At 43.0% G+C, this 13,684-nt stretch overlaps 1 protein-coding gene across 1 annotated transcript in view; it reads left to right on the top strand.

Annotated features, from left to right (window-relative positions):
• The window catches only part of LOC137335116 (serine/threonine-protein kinase 3/4), a 135,525-nt gene that overhangs the window by 74,859 nt on the left and 46,982 nt on the right, over positions 1-13,684 (top strand). The window contains exon 10 of the mRNA XM_068000239.1: positions 13,081-13,241. Within this exon, the coding sequence (XP_067856340.1) occupies positions 13,081-13,241 (161 nt within the window). The remainder of the gene's footprint in view (positions 1-13,080; positions 13,242-13,684) is intronic.

The raw sequence follows: 13,684 nt of genomic DNA, 5'->3' as shown, positions 1-13,684 counted from the left end.
CACTTCAGTTTTGAAAACCTTTTATCCTTAAAACATTTATCTACACTGCGTTGTTGCAGCTACGCTAATAAAGAGCAAGGGCGTTGTGATTTTTTTTTCCTCTTTGACGCACAAATGGCCCAGTTTATTTTCTTTGGGGAGGTTCAATAGCGACCGGCAGCAAAGAAGGATGGACACGGTTTATTAAAAATATCAAGCAGCTTTGGAGGTGAGCAGCACTGAAGTTGTTAGCCATCGACGTAACTGCGTTCAGATGTTATTTGGAAGATTCAGTAGCGGTCAGGTACAGAAAATAATTAAAAAGGCTAATGGAATGTTAGCCTTTATAACTAGAGGATAGAATGTAAAGGGGAGAGCGTTTTACTACAGCTGTACAAAGCCCTGGTTGGACCACATCTGGAGTACTGTGAACAATTCTGGGCACTGCACCATAGAAAGGATATATTGGCCTTGGAAGGAATTCAGCACAGATTCACCAGAATATTACCAGGGCTCCAAGGGTTAAATTATGAGGAGAGATTACATAAACTAGGCTTGTATTTTATGGAATGTAGAAGGTTAAGAGGTGATTTGATTGAGGTTTTTAGGATTTTGAAAGGAATTGGTAGGGTAGATAGAGAGAAAATGTTTCCGCTGGTGGGGGAGTCTAGGATAAGAGAACCAAACCTTAAAATCAGAGCCAGGCCATTCAGGAGAGAAGTTAGGAAACACTTCTCCACACAGAGGGTGGTAGAAGTGTGGAACTCTCTCCCACAAAAAGCAGTAGACGCTAGCTCAATTAATAATATTAAATCTGAGATCGCTAGATTTTTGCAAGCCAGGGGTATCAAGGGATTATGGAGCCAAGGCGGGTGGATGGAGTTGGGAAAAAGATCAGCCATGATCTCATTGAATGGCGGAACAGGGTCGAGGGCTGAATGGCCTACTCCTGTTCCTATGTTGCTGCTTTTTGAGGGTTTGCTTTGCAGTGACGCAACCAGGTCTTGCAGGATCGCTTGCACTGCTAAACCCACATATGGCACCAGTCTCTTACTTGATAGCGTTGTGTCAGATGTTTGTATGCCTCAGATCTGTTATACCGGTTGTCCGACATCCAGTACTGAATGAGCAAAAATTTCCTCCAACTAAATATTGGGAAGACCGAAGCCATTGTCTTCCAGACCGTTCGCAACCTTCGCGACCTATTTGACCCGGAGATGAGCTTCCGACCACATATCCACTCCATCACCAGCTCCGCCTACTTTCACCTCCGTAACGTCGCCCGTCTCCGCCCCTGCCTCAGCTCATCTGCTGCTGAAACCCTCATCCATGCATTTGTTACCTCTAGACTTGACTATTCCAATGCTCTCCCATCTTCCACCCTCCATAAACTTGAGCTCATCCAAAACTCTGCTGCCCGTATCCTAACTTGCACCAAGTCCCGTTCACCCATCACCCCCGGTGCTCGCTGGCCGACATTGGCTCCCGTCCGGGAATGCCTCGATGTTAAAATTCTCATCTTTGTATTCAAATCCATCCGTGGAGGAGGTGCAAAATGATTTGCATTAAAAAAAAATTGCATGGTGCAATGTTTGTATGCCACAAGGGAGAACTTTTTAGGAAGAAATGCAAGATATTTCTGTAATAAAATCAAATTAGGTATCATGAAACAGCTTTATCCCCTCCCTATCTCTGTAACCACCACTGTAATCACTCCACCATTGGCGGCCATGCCTTCAGTTGCCTGGGCCCTAAGCTCTGGAATTCCCTCCCTAAACTGCTCTACCTCTCTACTTCTACCTCCTCGTTTCTCTCTCTCTCTCCTCCTTTAAGATGCTCCTTAAAACCTACCTCTTTGACCAAGCTTTTGATCACCTTATGTGGCTCAGTGTCAAATTTTGTTTGTTAACGCTCCTGTGAAGCGCCTTGGGATGTTTTACTACCATTAAAGGCAATATATAAATGCAAGTTGCTGTTGTTGTAGCATGCTTTCTTCATATAAATATTTATTTTAAAAAAGAAAGCACAGAGGCTGCGACCAACCTCACCAGATTAACTGGTTACTCATTTCACTGCTGTTTGTGTGATCTTGTGTGCAAAATGCTTTTAGCATTTGCTCACACTCGACTTCAAAGTAATTCATTATACATGTGATTTTTTTTGAGCAACATGCTATGTCAATAGAAGTCTTTCTCATGCTCCGATGAGTTTGTGTGAGGTAGCTTTTGCTTCAGAGTATGACAGAGTCTTGCATTTTTTTTCACTTCTGCACTTTTACACTTCTTTTCCACACTTCCTGCCGAATGCATTATCTGAGGAGGAGCTGGGTGATTTGAACTTGCCCTCTCGATGCTTCCCTGGAACCACAGGTGCTTCAAGAGTCGGGAGTTGATTGGGTGATTTTGCATTTCTGCATGGAACGACTTAACCTCACTCAGTGTCCTGTGTCCACCCCACACCAGTGTAGCTGAGTTCAGCATCTCATCATGGGGAGTATAATAAGCAACGGGTACACAACCCATTACATTGTCCTCCCTGAGCAGCCTTCATTGAAATCCCACAAGTTGGGAAACTATTTATATATTAAAAAAAAAGTCTTGCCGCTACCACATAGATATTCCGTTTCAGACGCTCAAAAGTTTCATGCCGCTTACATCTGACCTACAGCCAAAAATTTACAAGCACCTCCCAATCTGCAGACTTCCTTTATCAACAAGAATTAAGCTCAGGATTTAAACAGCTAGACTTGATGGCCTTGGAAGAACAGGCCAGCTTAAATATGTGTCATCTTAGCATTGTACCTTACAAGATACAATACTCCAGACATTGTAAAACAGTACATCATCTGACTTAATTTATTACATAAATTTACACTGTTAACTGTCCCAAATCTAATAACTATAATTATTCAGGAAACTTGTTCATGACTTGTAGTAAGTCACCTTAATCTTCCCAATTAACTGTTGGACCAGGGATCACCCAAAGGACCATAATTTTATCTGCTATGAGCAGAACAAAATTAGTGGTGGAAAGTCAGAGATAGACTGGTCTAGCTGGTTCTAGAATGCAACAACCATCACTACCTTTAGATATGACAAATTGTCACCCCGAGGGAGTAGATGAACACTAGCTAGTATAACCAAGCCATGGACGGAGAGAGTGGTGCATGGTTGGGTTGCAGTTTGTTGGGGACTGGTGTGGAAAAGTGTCCACAGTTAGATGTCTAGCAGGGACCCGAGTGCTGTGACTGACCTGTACAACAGGAACACATTTCTGCCCCTAAGAGCACCCGTGATCTTCTGAACATGTTTCTTCAAATAGATGGGCATTTTTTGTTGCAAGTAAATGAGCTACTCCTACTTGACAAAACACTAAGGGCTCTATTCCTTAATTTGACTGTGACCCAGTGGGGAGAAGTTTCTTTACGCTTTTCCACAAGTAATGGGGCATTAAAAAGACCAAAGATGATTTTCCATTGTTCCACGCTAGTCACAGGCTTTCCAAGCTCTTCCTCCATGAGTCTCATTTTGTGGCTTTTCCTCAAAGCAGACTCTGTCCAGCCTGCAAGGAACAGGTTAGATACACTTGACACTGTTGTCAAGTTTTTGGAATCCATTACTCCACACCAGAAGAACTCCTCTGCTCTTCTTTGAAATAGTGCCCTGGGATCTTTTACGTCCACCTGACAGGGCAGACGAGTCCTCGGTTTAAACTCCTCATCCGAAGGATGGCACCCCTGACAATGCAGCGCTCCCTCAGTACTGTAGTGTCAGCCTGGATTATGTGCTCGAGACTCTGGAGTGGGACTCGAACCCACAACCTTCTGACTCAGAGGCAAGAGTGCTACCTACTGAGCCACGGCTGATGAAAGATAAGCTGGTAAATCACCCATAGGTGATCACTGTTTACAGCTGGAAGGATCTAGAGATCAGAGAATAGTCTTTTGGTGAGTGCAGGAGGACTAAGGCGAGCAGATTGTATTTTCTCCTCTTCTATTAGATGCATTACAGGGAAGAATAATTCTTTTAAAAACCCTGCTGCCTAGAATCAGATGTAAGGGAATTCTAGTTTCTGCAAGCAGCCATAAAGAGCAATGATCATGGAGATTTATATCCAAAATTTAAATCATTGCCATAAGGGAAATGGTTATTGAAATTAAATATCTTCATTCATCATATTGGTGTGACAGCTAATCGTTAACATGCTAAAAAGAGATTGGTAGACATTTCTTGTCCCGTAGTTTATGGCTGGATTATAGTTCAGTACAAGAACGCCAGCCATAGAAATCATCAAATTTTCATGAGTTAGATTTGCATAATTTAAGGTACGTTCAGATTTCGTAATTGCTTTATAAAGATCCAGTCTGTAGTTCAATCATTTAGAATCTCATAAACGTAATTATTGTTGACATTTAAAAGGCCTGAATATATCTCGTGTCCTGGAATATTTTTAAAAATCATATAAGGAGCCGCTTATTTTTTGGGCCGGTCTGAATGTGCTTAAACCTTTTCTTGCTATAAACATTAATGTGAAAGTTATGTAGGTTCTGGTAACATTTTTATTTATAATTCCTTGGAATGTGAGCGTTGCTGGCGAGGCCGGCATTTATTGCCCACCCCTAATTGTCCTGAGAAAGGGGTGGTGAGCCGCTTTCTTCGTGAACCGCTGCAGTGTAGCAGTTTTGATACAACTGAGTGTCTGCCTGGGCCACTTCAGAGGGCAGTTAAGAGTTAACTGCGTTAGTGTGGGACTGGAGTCACGTATTGGCCCAGACCGGGTAAGGACGGCAGGTTTCCTTCCCTAAAGGACAGCTTCATGGTCACTTTTACTGATGCTAGCCTTTTATTTCCAGATTTTTTAAAAACTGAATTCAAATTCTCAAACTGGTAGGATTTTAACTCGCGTTCTCTGCATTATTAATGCAGACCTTTGGATTGGTGTCCTGGCCAATATTTATCCCTCAATCAACATCACTAAAACAGATTATCTGGTTATTTATATCATTGCTGTTTATGGGATCGTGCTGTGCGCAAATTGGCTGCCGCGTTTCCTACATTACAACAGTGGTAGAGGTCGTGCGACTGGGAGGTGCTGTTGAAGTAAAATGTCGAATTGCTGCAGGACTTCAGGCGTGTGAATGACGTGGTTTAAACTCTTTTTTAAATGATCATCATAGCAAGTAATGAAAGTATCTTAATGATCCCCATTATATTAAGTGAGCTGCTTATGTGCTTTATAAATGTAGCTGGCTGCCAGTTTGAAATTTCTTTTTGAGGAGATAGCTTTTTGCCCCCAGTCCTAAACACAGCTGCTCTCATGAGACGTGGAGCTAATGCAGAGTTTTAGCTTCACGGCTCCTAATGAAACTTTGGAATTTATTTGCCAATCTACCATTGCTAAACGGAGAACAAAAGCTCCCCATTGCAACTTTGATGGGATACTGCAAGCCATAACTGTAGTGATACAGTAACAAAGTGATTATAGTGGTAGTCGGTGAGGGATCGGTGAAATCTGACCGAGACATTATCATATTATCTGATTATTTCTTTTTTATTACACCATGTTTATCAAAACGCCTGTTGTACGAACTGCACGGCACAAAAAGATTATCATACGTGATGTGCGAAGATCTCTCTCTTCCCGGATTTGCATTAACTGCCAGGGTAACATGGAGCAAGCAGCTAGGCTGCTATACTATCGGGTTAAACCCACTGCTCTCTGTACCTCTTGACATTTTCAGAGTTCCACACATTTTAACTGAAGCCTTTCATAGTTCTCAGAGTAAGAAGTGCCTGTGCTCATCAGGGGCTATTCGACAACGGCAATGTGTATTTATATAGCATTCCGACCCAATTTAAAAACAGTAAATACATAGCAGCTCGTTCTACCTCTGAAATGGAAAAGACAGATTCAAGCTTCAGGTGTGAATTTGCCAAAAGATTTCCACCTCAAACTTTAACCTCGTCTTTTCTCTTTCGGGTGCTGGCAGAACTGTGTGTTTTTCAGCATTTTGTTTCTATTTTGGATTTGCGGCATTATTTTTACTTTTATCTCTCTCCATAAATTCTAATCCACTTCACCCTGGCATTGTACAGCTCAGAATACTCTCTGCAGACGCAGCTCAATTTGGAAAGACAGAATCTATAATTGTGCTGCAGGCTATCCTTCCACACTTCAAGGGGACATAGTACGAAAACGTCACGCTGCACTTGACTAAAATCGCAGTGGAAAAATGCCTGCTGTGTGGCCACATGAAAATCGCATGCGTTGACCGTTGCATTTGACTGAAATCCCAGTATCAACACTGCATGAGCTGGACGTGGATTTGTTATTTACTTCGGGAGCTGCAGCTTATTGTAGTTATCGGCGATGAGAAGTGACACAGTTAGATTTAGACAGCGCACTGTGTTTCCAAATTGCTTTATCGCTCGCTGCAGAAAAACTACTCTTGTCAGATTTATTATTGGTAATTTCTTTCTTGTTGGCCAATACATGTCAATTCCAAAGCCATTAAGCTGGTAACACAAATGACTTTCACAATGAGCACACCTGTCTCCCCAAGCAGGATCTTGACATTTTTAAAGCTGTGTTCTTTCTCTCTGGTAATATTTTATGCATCAGTTAAGTTGATTTCTGTAATCTCTGCATCAGCCCCTAATCTGATATAAAGACATTTTCCCTTCTGTAGCTGAGAAGATCAGGAAGCTCAAGGCACTGATATTTTTCTGTTTGCATCTACACCAGGACAGGTCCATACTTGTCCTAACACTTCCTTCCCTTCCTCTCTGACGTAACACTGTCTGGAAAATTTTGGGGTTCCAAATCAGTTTTCTTACCTTTATTTTTAATGGCATCGTTCCCATGTTGCTTCTCCTCTGTCAAGATAGCTTCATTGTCTCTTCAAGAGCTTGGGCTCACCGTGGTCTTGTGGATGGTCCTCTGCTGTTAATCTAAGGTCACCAACTGTGGTTGGACATGTTCCTGGAAGTTTCAACACCTGACCTCCAACAGCCTCGCCTCCACCTTCCCGCCATTGGTCGCCCGACACGTCCATCCTTGCATTCCCATGGCCAATTGGAAAGCGAACAGACTCTTTATTACCTGATTGGATGATTCATGACTGTTAGTCAAACAGCCTTTTCCCCCTCTCCAATATTTTTATACCTAATAAACAAAAGTAGTCAAAGAAAATGTAAAACACACACAATTTATTTAATGCCCCCAATGACGTTTCTCCCTGGGTTGCTCGCTGCAGGAATTGTAATCTTCAATTCCTGGAGACTCCAGGACAATCCTGGAGGGTTGGCAACCCTATTTTTATAAGCTGTAGGCAAGGTGACTGCGGAGCAGTTCTCTGTTCCTTATCTGTACCGATATCTCACTGTCTCCATGGGGACAGTTTTGAGGATTCTTTTATTAATTTGTCCGAGCCAGTTCTGCAGATCCCTGTCCTGTTGAAGTTGTTGAGCCCGTCACGGTTATCGGGGCTGACACAGCTCCGAATCAGCACTTTTCTTATTTTCTATCATAGATAGCAAATCAAAGCAGGTCTTTGGTCCATTCCCACACAAGATTTCAAGTGCTGCCAGTCTGTTCATTGGGATTTTTTTCCCCTCAATAGTTGCTTGTTATAACCTGCATTTTTTGGTAAACTTTAAACTGCAATATATTTGCTAATGTAAGTAGTAAGGGAATGTGTCAAAAAAGAAATTGTGAATCCCTCTCCTCTTGCAGTCTCCATTACTGTTCTACTTTCCCATCACCCTTCTTAAAAAAAACACCGTCTATCATAATAAATAAAATTGTCACTGTCTGCTTGGCTCAGTTGGTACCACTCTTGCCTCTGAGTCAGAAGGTTGTGGGTTTGAGGCCCATGCACAGGTTTGATCTTATAATCTAGGCTGACACTCCAGTGCAGTACTGAAGGAACATTAGGAACAGGGGAAGGCCATTCAGCCCCTCGGGCCTGCACCGCCATTCAGTTAGATCATGGCTGGGTCTTGAAAGCTCCAATTATCCCCCAGCATCCACAGCCTTTTGGGGGATTTCTACTACCCTTTGTGTGAAAAAGTGCTTCCTGATTTTGCTCCTGAATGGTCTAGCTCTAATTTTAAGATTATGTCCCCTCGTTCTTGAGTCCCCCACCAGCGGAAATAGTTTCTCTGTATTTACCCTATCGAGTCCTTTTAACATTTTAAACACCTCGATCAGATCACCCCTCAATTTCCTTATATTCGAGGGATTTGTTGATTGGATCTGGCTTGGGTTGGGAGCAATCTTTTTCAAGTGTATTTCTGATGTGTGGTGATAGTTTAGGATCTGCATTGTTCTCAGTGCCACGTTCACAATGAATTGGTCGCAAGATAAATATGAATGAGGAAGGCGGTTCGGCCCATCTTAGCTCAATCGTCCAGAATAAAACTCCCATTCTCTTTTTTTAAATCTCTTTCCCCTTCTTTCCCCCACCCCAATCACAGAATCCAACTGTCCCTGAGACTCAACTTTTTGCCTCCACTATCCAACTTGGAAGTACATTCCACATGTCGATTGATCGTCAAGTGAAGAACAGCCAAATTTGCCATGTTAATTGGGTTTTTGAGGGTGGCAGGACAGGTTGAGAGCGCGGTTGAGGAAGCATGCAGGATCCTGGGCTTTATAAATAGAGGCATAGAGTACAAAAGCGATGCTATGTTGAACCTTTAGAAAACACTGGTTTGGCCACAATTGGAGTGTTGTGTCCAATTCTGGACACCGCACTTTAGGAAGGATGTGAAGACCTTAGAGAGGGTGCAGAAAAGATTTACTAAAATGGTTCCAGAGAAGAGGGACTTCAGTTACGTACATAGACTGGGGTTGTTCGCCTCACAGCAGAGAAGGTTGAGAGGAGATTTGATAGAAGTGTTCAAAATCATGAAGGGTTTAGATAAAGTAAATAAAAAGAAACTGGTCGCATTGGCGGAAGGGTCAAGAACCAGAGGACACAAATGATTGGCAAAAGAACCAAAGGCAACATGAGGAAAGTCTTTTTTACGCAGCGAGTTGTTATGATCTGAAATGCGCTGCCTGAAAGGGTGGCGGAAGCAGATACAATCAGGGCTTTCAAAAAGGAATTGGATAAATACTTGAAGGGAAAAAAATTTGCAGGGCTACGGGGAAGAGCAGAGGAATGAGACTAACTGGATTACTCTTACAAAGAGCCGGCATGGGCTCGATGGGCCGAATGACCTCCTTCTGTGCTGCAACCATTCTATGATTCTAAAGGCGCTATATAAATGCAAGTTGTTGTTGGTGTTTACCATTTTGAACCTGTGCACCCTTGTCCTGCGGCTGCTCTCTTTTGGTCGGCCTGGTTCTACAATGGAAGCACGGCAGAGTTACATGGGCTGGCTGGTTCATGCACATGACGTAGCTTCAGAAGACCAGACTAGAACTTCCCACTACTGTATCAGAAGTACCTTTTAGTTTTACTGATGTGTTGAACTACGTGAGGAGTCATTCAGATACACTAGGGAAATTTATCCACATAAAGAATGATGATGGCCTTAGGGCTGTAATCACTGAATATAAATAATTCTGATCTTGTTTATTAGCGATGCGTCCAGCATCTGAAATTGCATGTTTTGGATATATTCCACAATTCCGACTATTGAAACTTTAAAGGGTTCAGATTTTAATTTTCCACTATTAGTAAATGTGTTTGGATGTAGCTAAAGGATATGAAGAGCAGGTTATTTCTCCCCTGATCCTGATTATCTCTGAACGTCCTGGTGTGTGTGCATTTGAATCTGAAATATAGAGGACTGCATTTTGCCAATTATCTTCTTCCTCTGAGAGAGGATATAATATAGTAACAAATACATAAAGGGCAAAAGAGTAACTAGGGAGAGAGTAGGGCCTCTTAAGGATCAACAAGGTCATCTATGTGCGGAACCACAAGAGATGGGTGAGATCCTAAATGAATATTTCACATCGGTATTTACGGTTGAGAAAGGCATGGATGTTAGGGAACTTGGGGAAATAAATGGTGATGTCTTGAGGAGTGTACATATTACAGAGAGGGAGGTGCTGGAAGTCTTAACGCGCATCAAGGTAGATAAATCTCCGGGACCTGATGAAATGTATCCCAGGATGTTATGGGAGGTTAGGGAGGAAATTGCGGGTCCCCTAGCAGAGATATTTGAATCATCCACCGCTACAGGTGAGGTGCCTGAAGATTGGAGGGTAGCAAATGTTGTGCCTTTGTTTAAGAAGGGCGGCAGGGAAAAGCCTGGGAACTACAGACCGGTGAGCCTGACATCTGTAGTGGGTAAGTTGTTAGAGGGTATTCTGAGAGACAGGATCTACAGGCATTTGGAGAGGCAGGGACTGATTAGGAACAGTCAGCATGGTTTTGTGAGAGGAAAATCATGTCTCACGAATTTGATTGAGTTTTTTGAAGGGGTAACCAAGAAGATAGATGAGGGCTGTGCAGTAGACGTGGTCTACATGGACTTTAGCAAAGCCTTTGACAAGGTACCGCATGGTAGGTTGTTACATAAGGTTAAATCTCACGGGATCCAAGGTGAGGTAGCCAATTGGATACAAAATTGGATTGACGACAGAAGACAGAGGGTGATTGTAGAGGGTTGTTTTTCAAACTGGAGGCCTGTGACCAGCGGTGTGCCTCAGGGATCGGTGCTGGGTCTGCTGTTATTTGTTATTTATATTAATGATTTGGATGAGAATTTAGGAGGCATGGTTAGTAAGTTTGCAAATGACAGCAAGATTGGTGGCATTGTGGACAGTGAAGAAGGTTATCTAGGATTGCAACGGGATCTTGATAAATTGGGCCAGTGGGCCGATGAATGGCAGATGGAGTTTAATTTAGATAAATGTGAGGTGATGCATTTTGGTAGATCGAATCGGGCCAGGACCTACTCCGTTAATGGTAGGTCGTTGGGGAGAGTTATAGAACAAAGAGATCTAGGAGTACAGGTTCATAGCTCCTTGAAAGTGGAGTCACAGGTGGATAGGGTGGCGAAGAAGGCATTCAGCATGCTTGGTTTCATTGGTCAGAACATTGAATACAGGAGTTGGGATGTCTTGTTGAAGTTGTACAAGACATTAGTAAGGCCACACTTGGAATACTGTGTACAGTTCTGGTCACCCTATTATAGAAAGGATATTATTAAACTAGAAAGAGTGCAGAAAAGATTTACTAGGATGCTACCGGGACTTGATGGTTTGGCTTATAGGGAGAGGTTGGATAGACTGAGACTTTTTTCCCTGGAGAGTAGGAGGTTTAGAGGTGATCTTATAGAAGTCTATAAAATAATGAGGGGCATAGATAAGGTAGATAGTCAAAATCTTTTCCCAAAGGTAGGGGAGTCTATAACGAGGGGACATAGATTTAAGGTGAGAGGGGAGAGATACAAAAGGGTCCAGAGGGGCAATTTTTTCACTCAAAGGGTGGTGAGTGTCTGGAACGAGCTGCCAGAGGCAGTAGTAGAGGCGGGTACAATTTTGTCTTTTAAAAAGCATTTGGACAATTACATGGGTAAGATGGGTGTAGAGGGATATGGGCCAAGTACAGGCAATTGGGACTAGCTTAGTGGTATAAACTGGGCGACATGGACATGTTGGGCCGAAGGGCCTGTTTCCATGTTGTAACCTTCTATGATTCTATGATTCTAGTAACCGCTATAGAAAGGAACACTAATTCAAACTACAGTCTACTCTTAATTGAAATTATTCGATAATCTTGCGCATCCCTGATTTTCATCATTCCACCATTGCCAGCTGTGCCTTCAGCTGCCTAGGCCCTAAGCTCTGGAATTCCCTCCTCAAACCTCTCTACCTCTCTCTCCTCCTTTAAGACGCTCCTTAAAACCATCCTCTTTGACCAAGCTTTTGGTCACCTGTCCTAACATCTCCTTACGTGGCTCCGTGTCAGATGTTTGATAACGCTCCTGTGAAGTGTCTTGGGACGTTTTATTACTTTAAAGGCGCTATATAAATGCAAATTGTTGTTGTGATCGCACAATGTGTGTAATTAAGAGTGGACAAGTGGGTAATGTGCTCCAAAGATTCTGCCTGTGCTGCTCTGCCCCTTCCCCCTCCCTATGAAGGAGTGCTGCATAGCCTCCATTTGCAGCATGCCGACAGTGGCACCTGAGGTTTTGAATTCAGCTGTGTGGGAGATCAGACATACGTGCACTGGTCCACGGCACTGCACGTTTGGTGTTCCAGTTCACTTTATGGATTGGCTTTTCTTTTGAAAGATGTTTGCTCCTGCTCTTCACCATGTACCTTTCTTCAGCCACAAGGGCTGTCTGCATGCAGCTAGCGAAGTCCCGATTCCATGTTGTCTGATTTATGGAAAGTATGCTGCATAAAATGCAGTGCCGTGGACCAGTGGATTTGTGTCTGACCTTCCAAAACAATTGAGTTCATAATCTCATCTGCATCTGTCATGATGCTATAAATGGAGGAGGTGCATTTTTCCAAGGGGAGGAGCAGAGCAGCATAGGCAGAAACCTGGGAGCAGATTGTCCACTTGCCCACTCCTGATCGCACGTAGTGTGGGATTGCAAGATGGATAAAGATGAAGAAGGTGGCTATTCGGCACATCTTACAACAACAAGAACTTGTATTTATATAGCGCCTTTAACGTAGTGAGACGTCCGAAGGCGCTTCACAGGAGCGATTATCAAACAAAATTTGACACCGAGCCACATAAAGAGATATTAGGACAGGTGACCAAAAACTTGGTTGAAGAGGTAGTTTTCAAGGAGCGTCTTAAAGGAGGAGAGCGAGGCGGTGAGGTTGAGGGAGAGAATTCTAGAGCTTAGGGCCTAGGCAGCTGAAGGTATGGCCGCTAGTGATGGAGCGATGAAAATCCGGGATGCACAAGTGGCCAGATTTGGAGGAGCGCAGAGGTCTTAGCTCACCTTAACCCTATATTTGGTGGGCAGCCCTGGGGTGATCATTCACAACCTGAAAGATTGGAGTTGACTGCTCAACATTAACTGTTGAATTTGACTATTGAATCTCTTTAAACCCCCGAAGAACTACCTTCCAGCTTTTAACTCACTCCATTTCGTTTTTTTTAAACTAAAACAGGGAAAGAGGATACCATGCAGCAAACCAAACCATCCTTCCTGGAGTATTTTGAGCAGAAGGAAAAAGAGAACCAGGCAAATAGCCACAGCAATCGGAATGCACAAGGACTTCAGAACTCCTCTGATAATTGGAAGGTACCGCAAGATGGGGACTTTGAATTCGTAAGTAATGTAAAGACTGAATGTAATTAATATTTGGCAAAGAAATAGTAAATAAGTGGCAATATTCAATTGGTATTTTCTGTTTTCCTACCATCTTTGGCTCAGATGATAGCACTGTTGCCTCTGGTTGTGGGTTTAAGCCTTGTACCGATAGACTAGAATGATACCCCAGTGTGTGCTGAGGGAATGCTGCAGTCGGATGCTGTCCTTCAAATGAGACATTTAAACAAGAGTTTTATTACCTATTGTGGTGGATGTTAAAGATCCCATGGTACTAGTTGATAAAGAGCAGGGAGTTCTCCCAGTGCCCTGGTCAACATTCTTCCCTCAACTAATAGCACCAATTAAAAAAAAAAAATCATCTTACATAGTTACATAGAGTCTACAGCACATAAACAGGCAATTCGGTCCAACTGGTCTATGCCGGTGTTTATGATCCACAC

This window comes from Heptranchias perlo, chromosome 19 (assembly GCF_035084215.1).
Source record: "Heptranchias perlo isolate sHepPer1 chromosome 19, sHepPer1.hap1, whole genome shotgun sequence".
Classification (NCBI taxonomy): Eukaryota; Metazoa; Chordata; class Chondrichthyes; order Hexanchiformes; family Hexanchidae; genus Heptranchias; species Heptranchias perlo.
The sequence above is the reverse complement of the archived record's forward strand: the minus strand, read 5'-3'. Positions and strand labels throughout refer to the sequence as shown.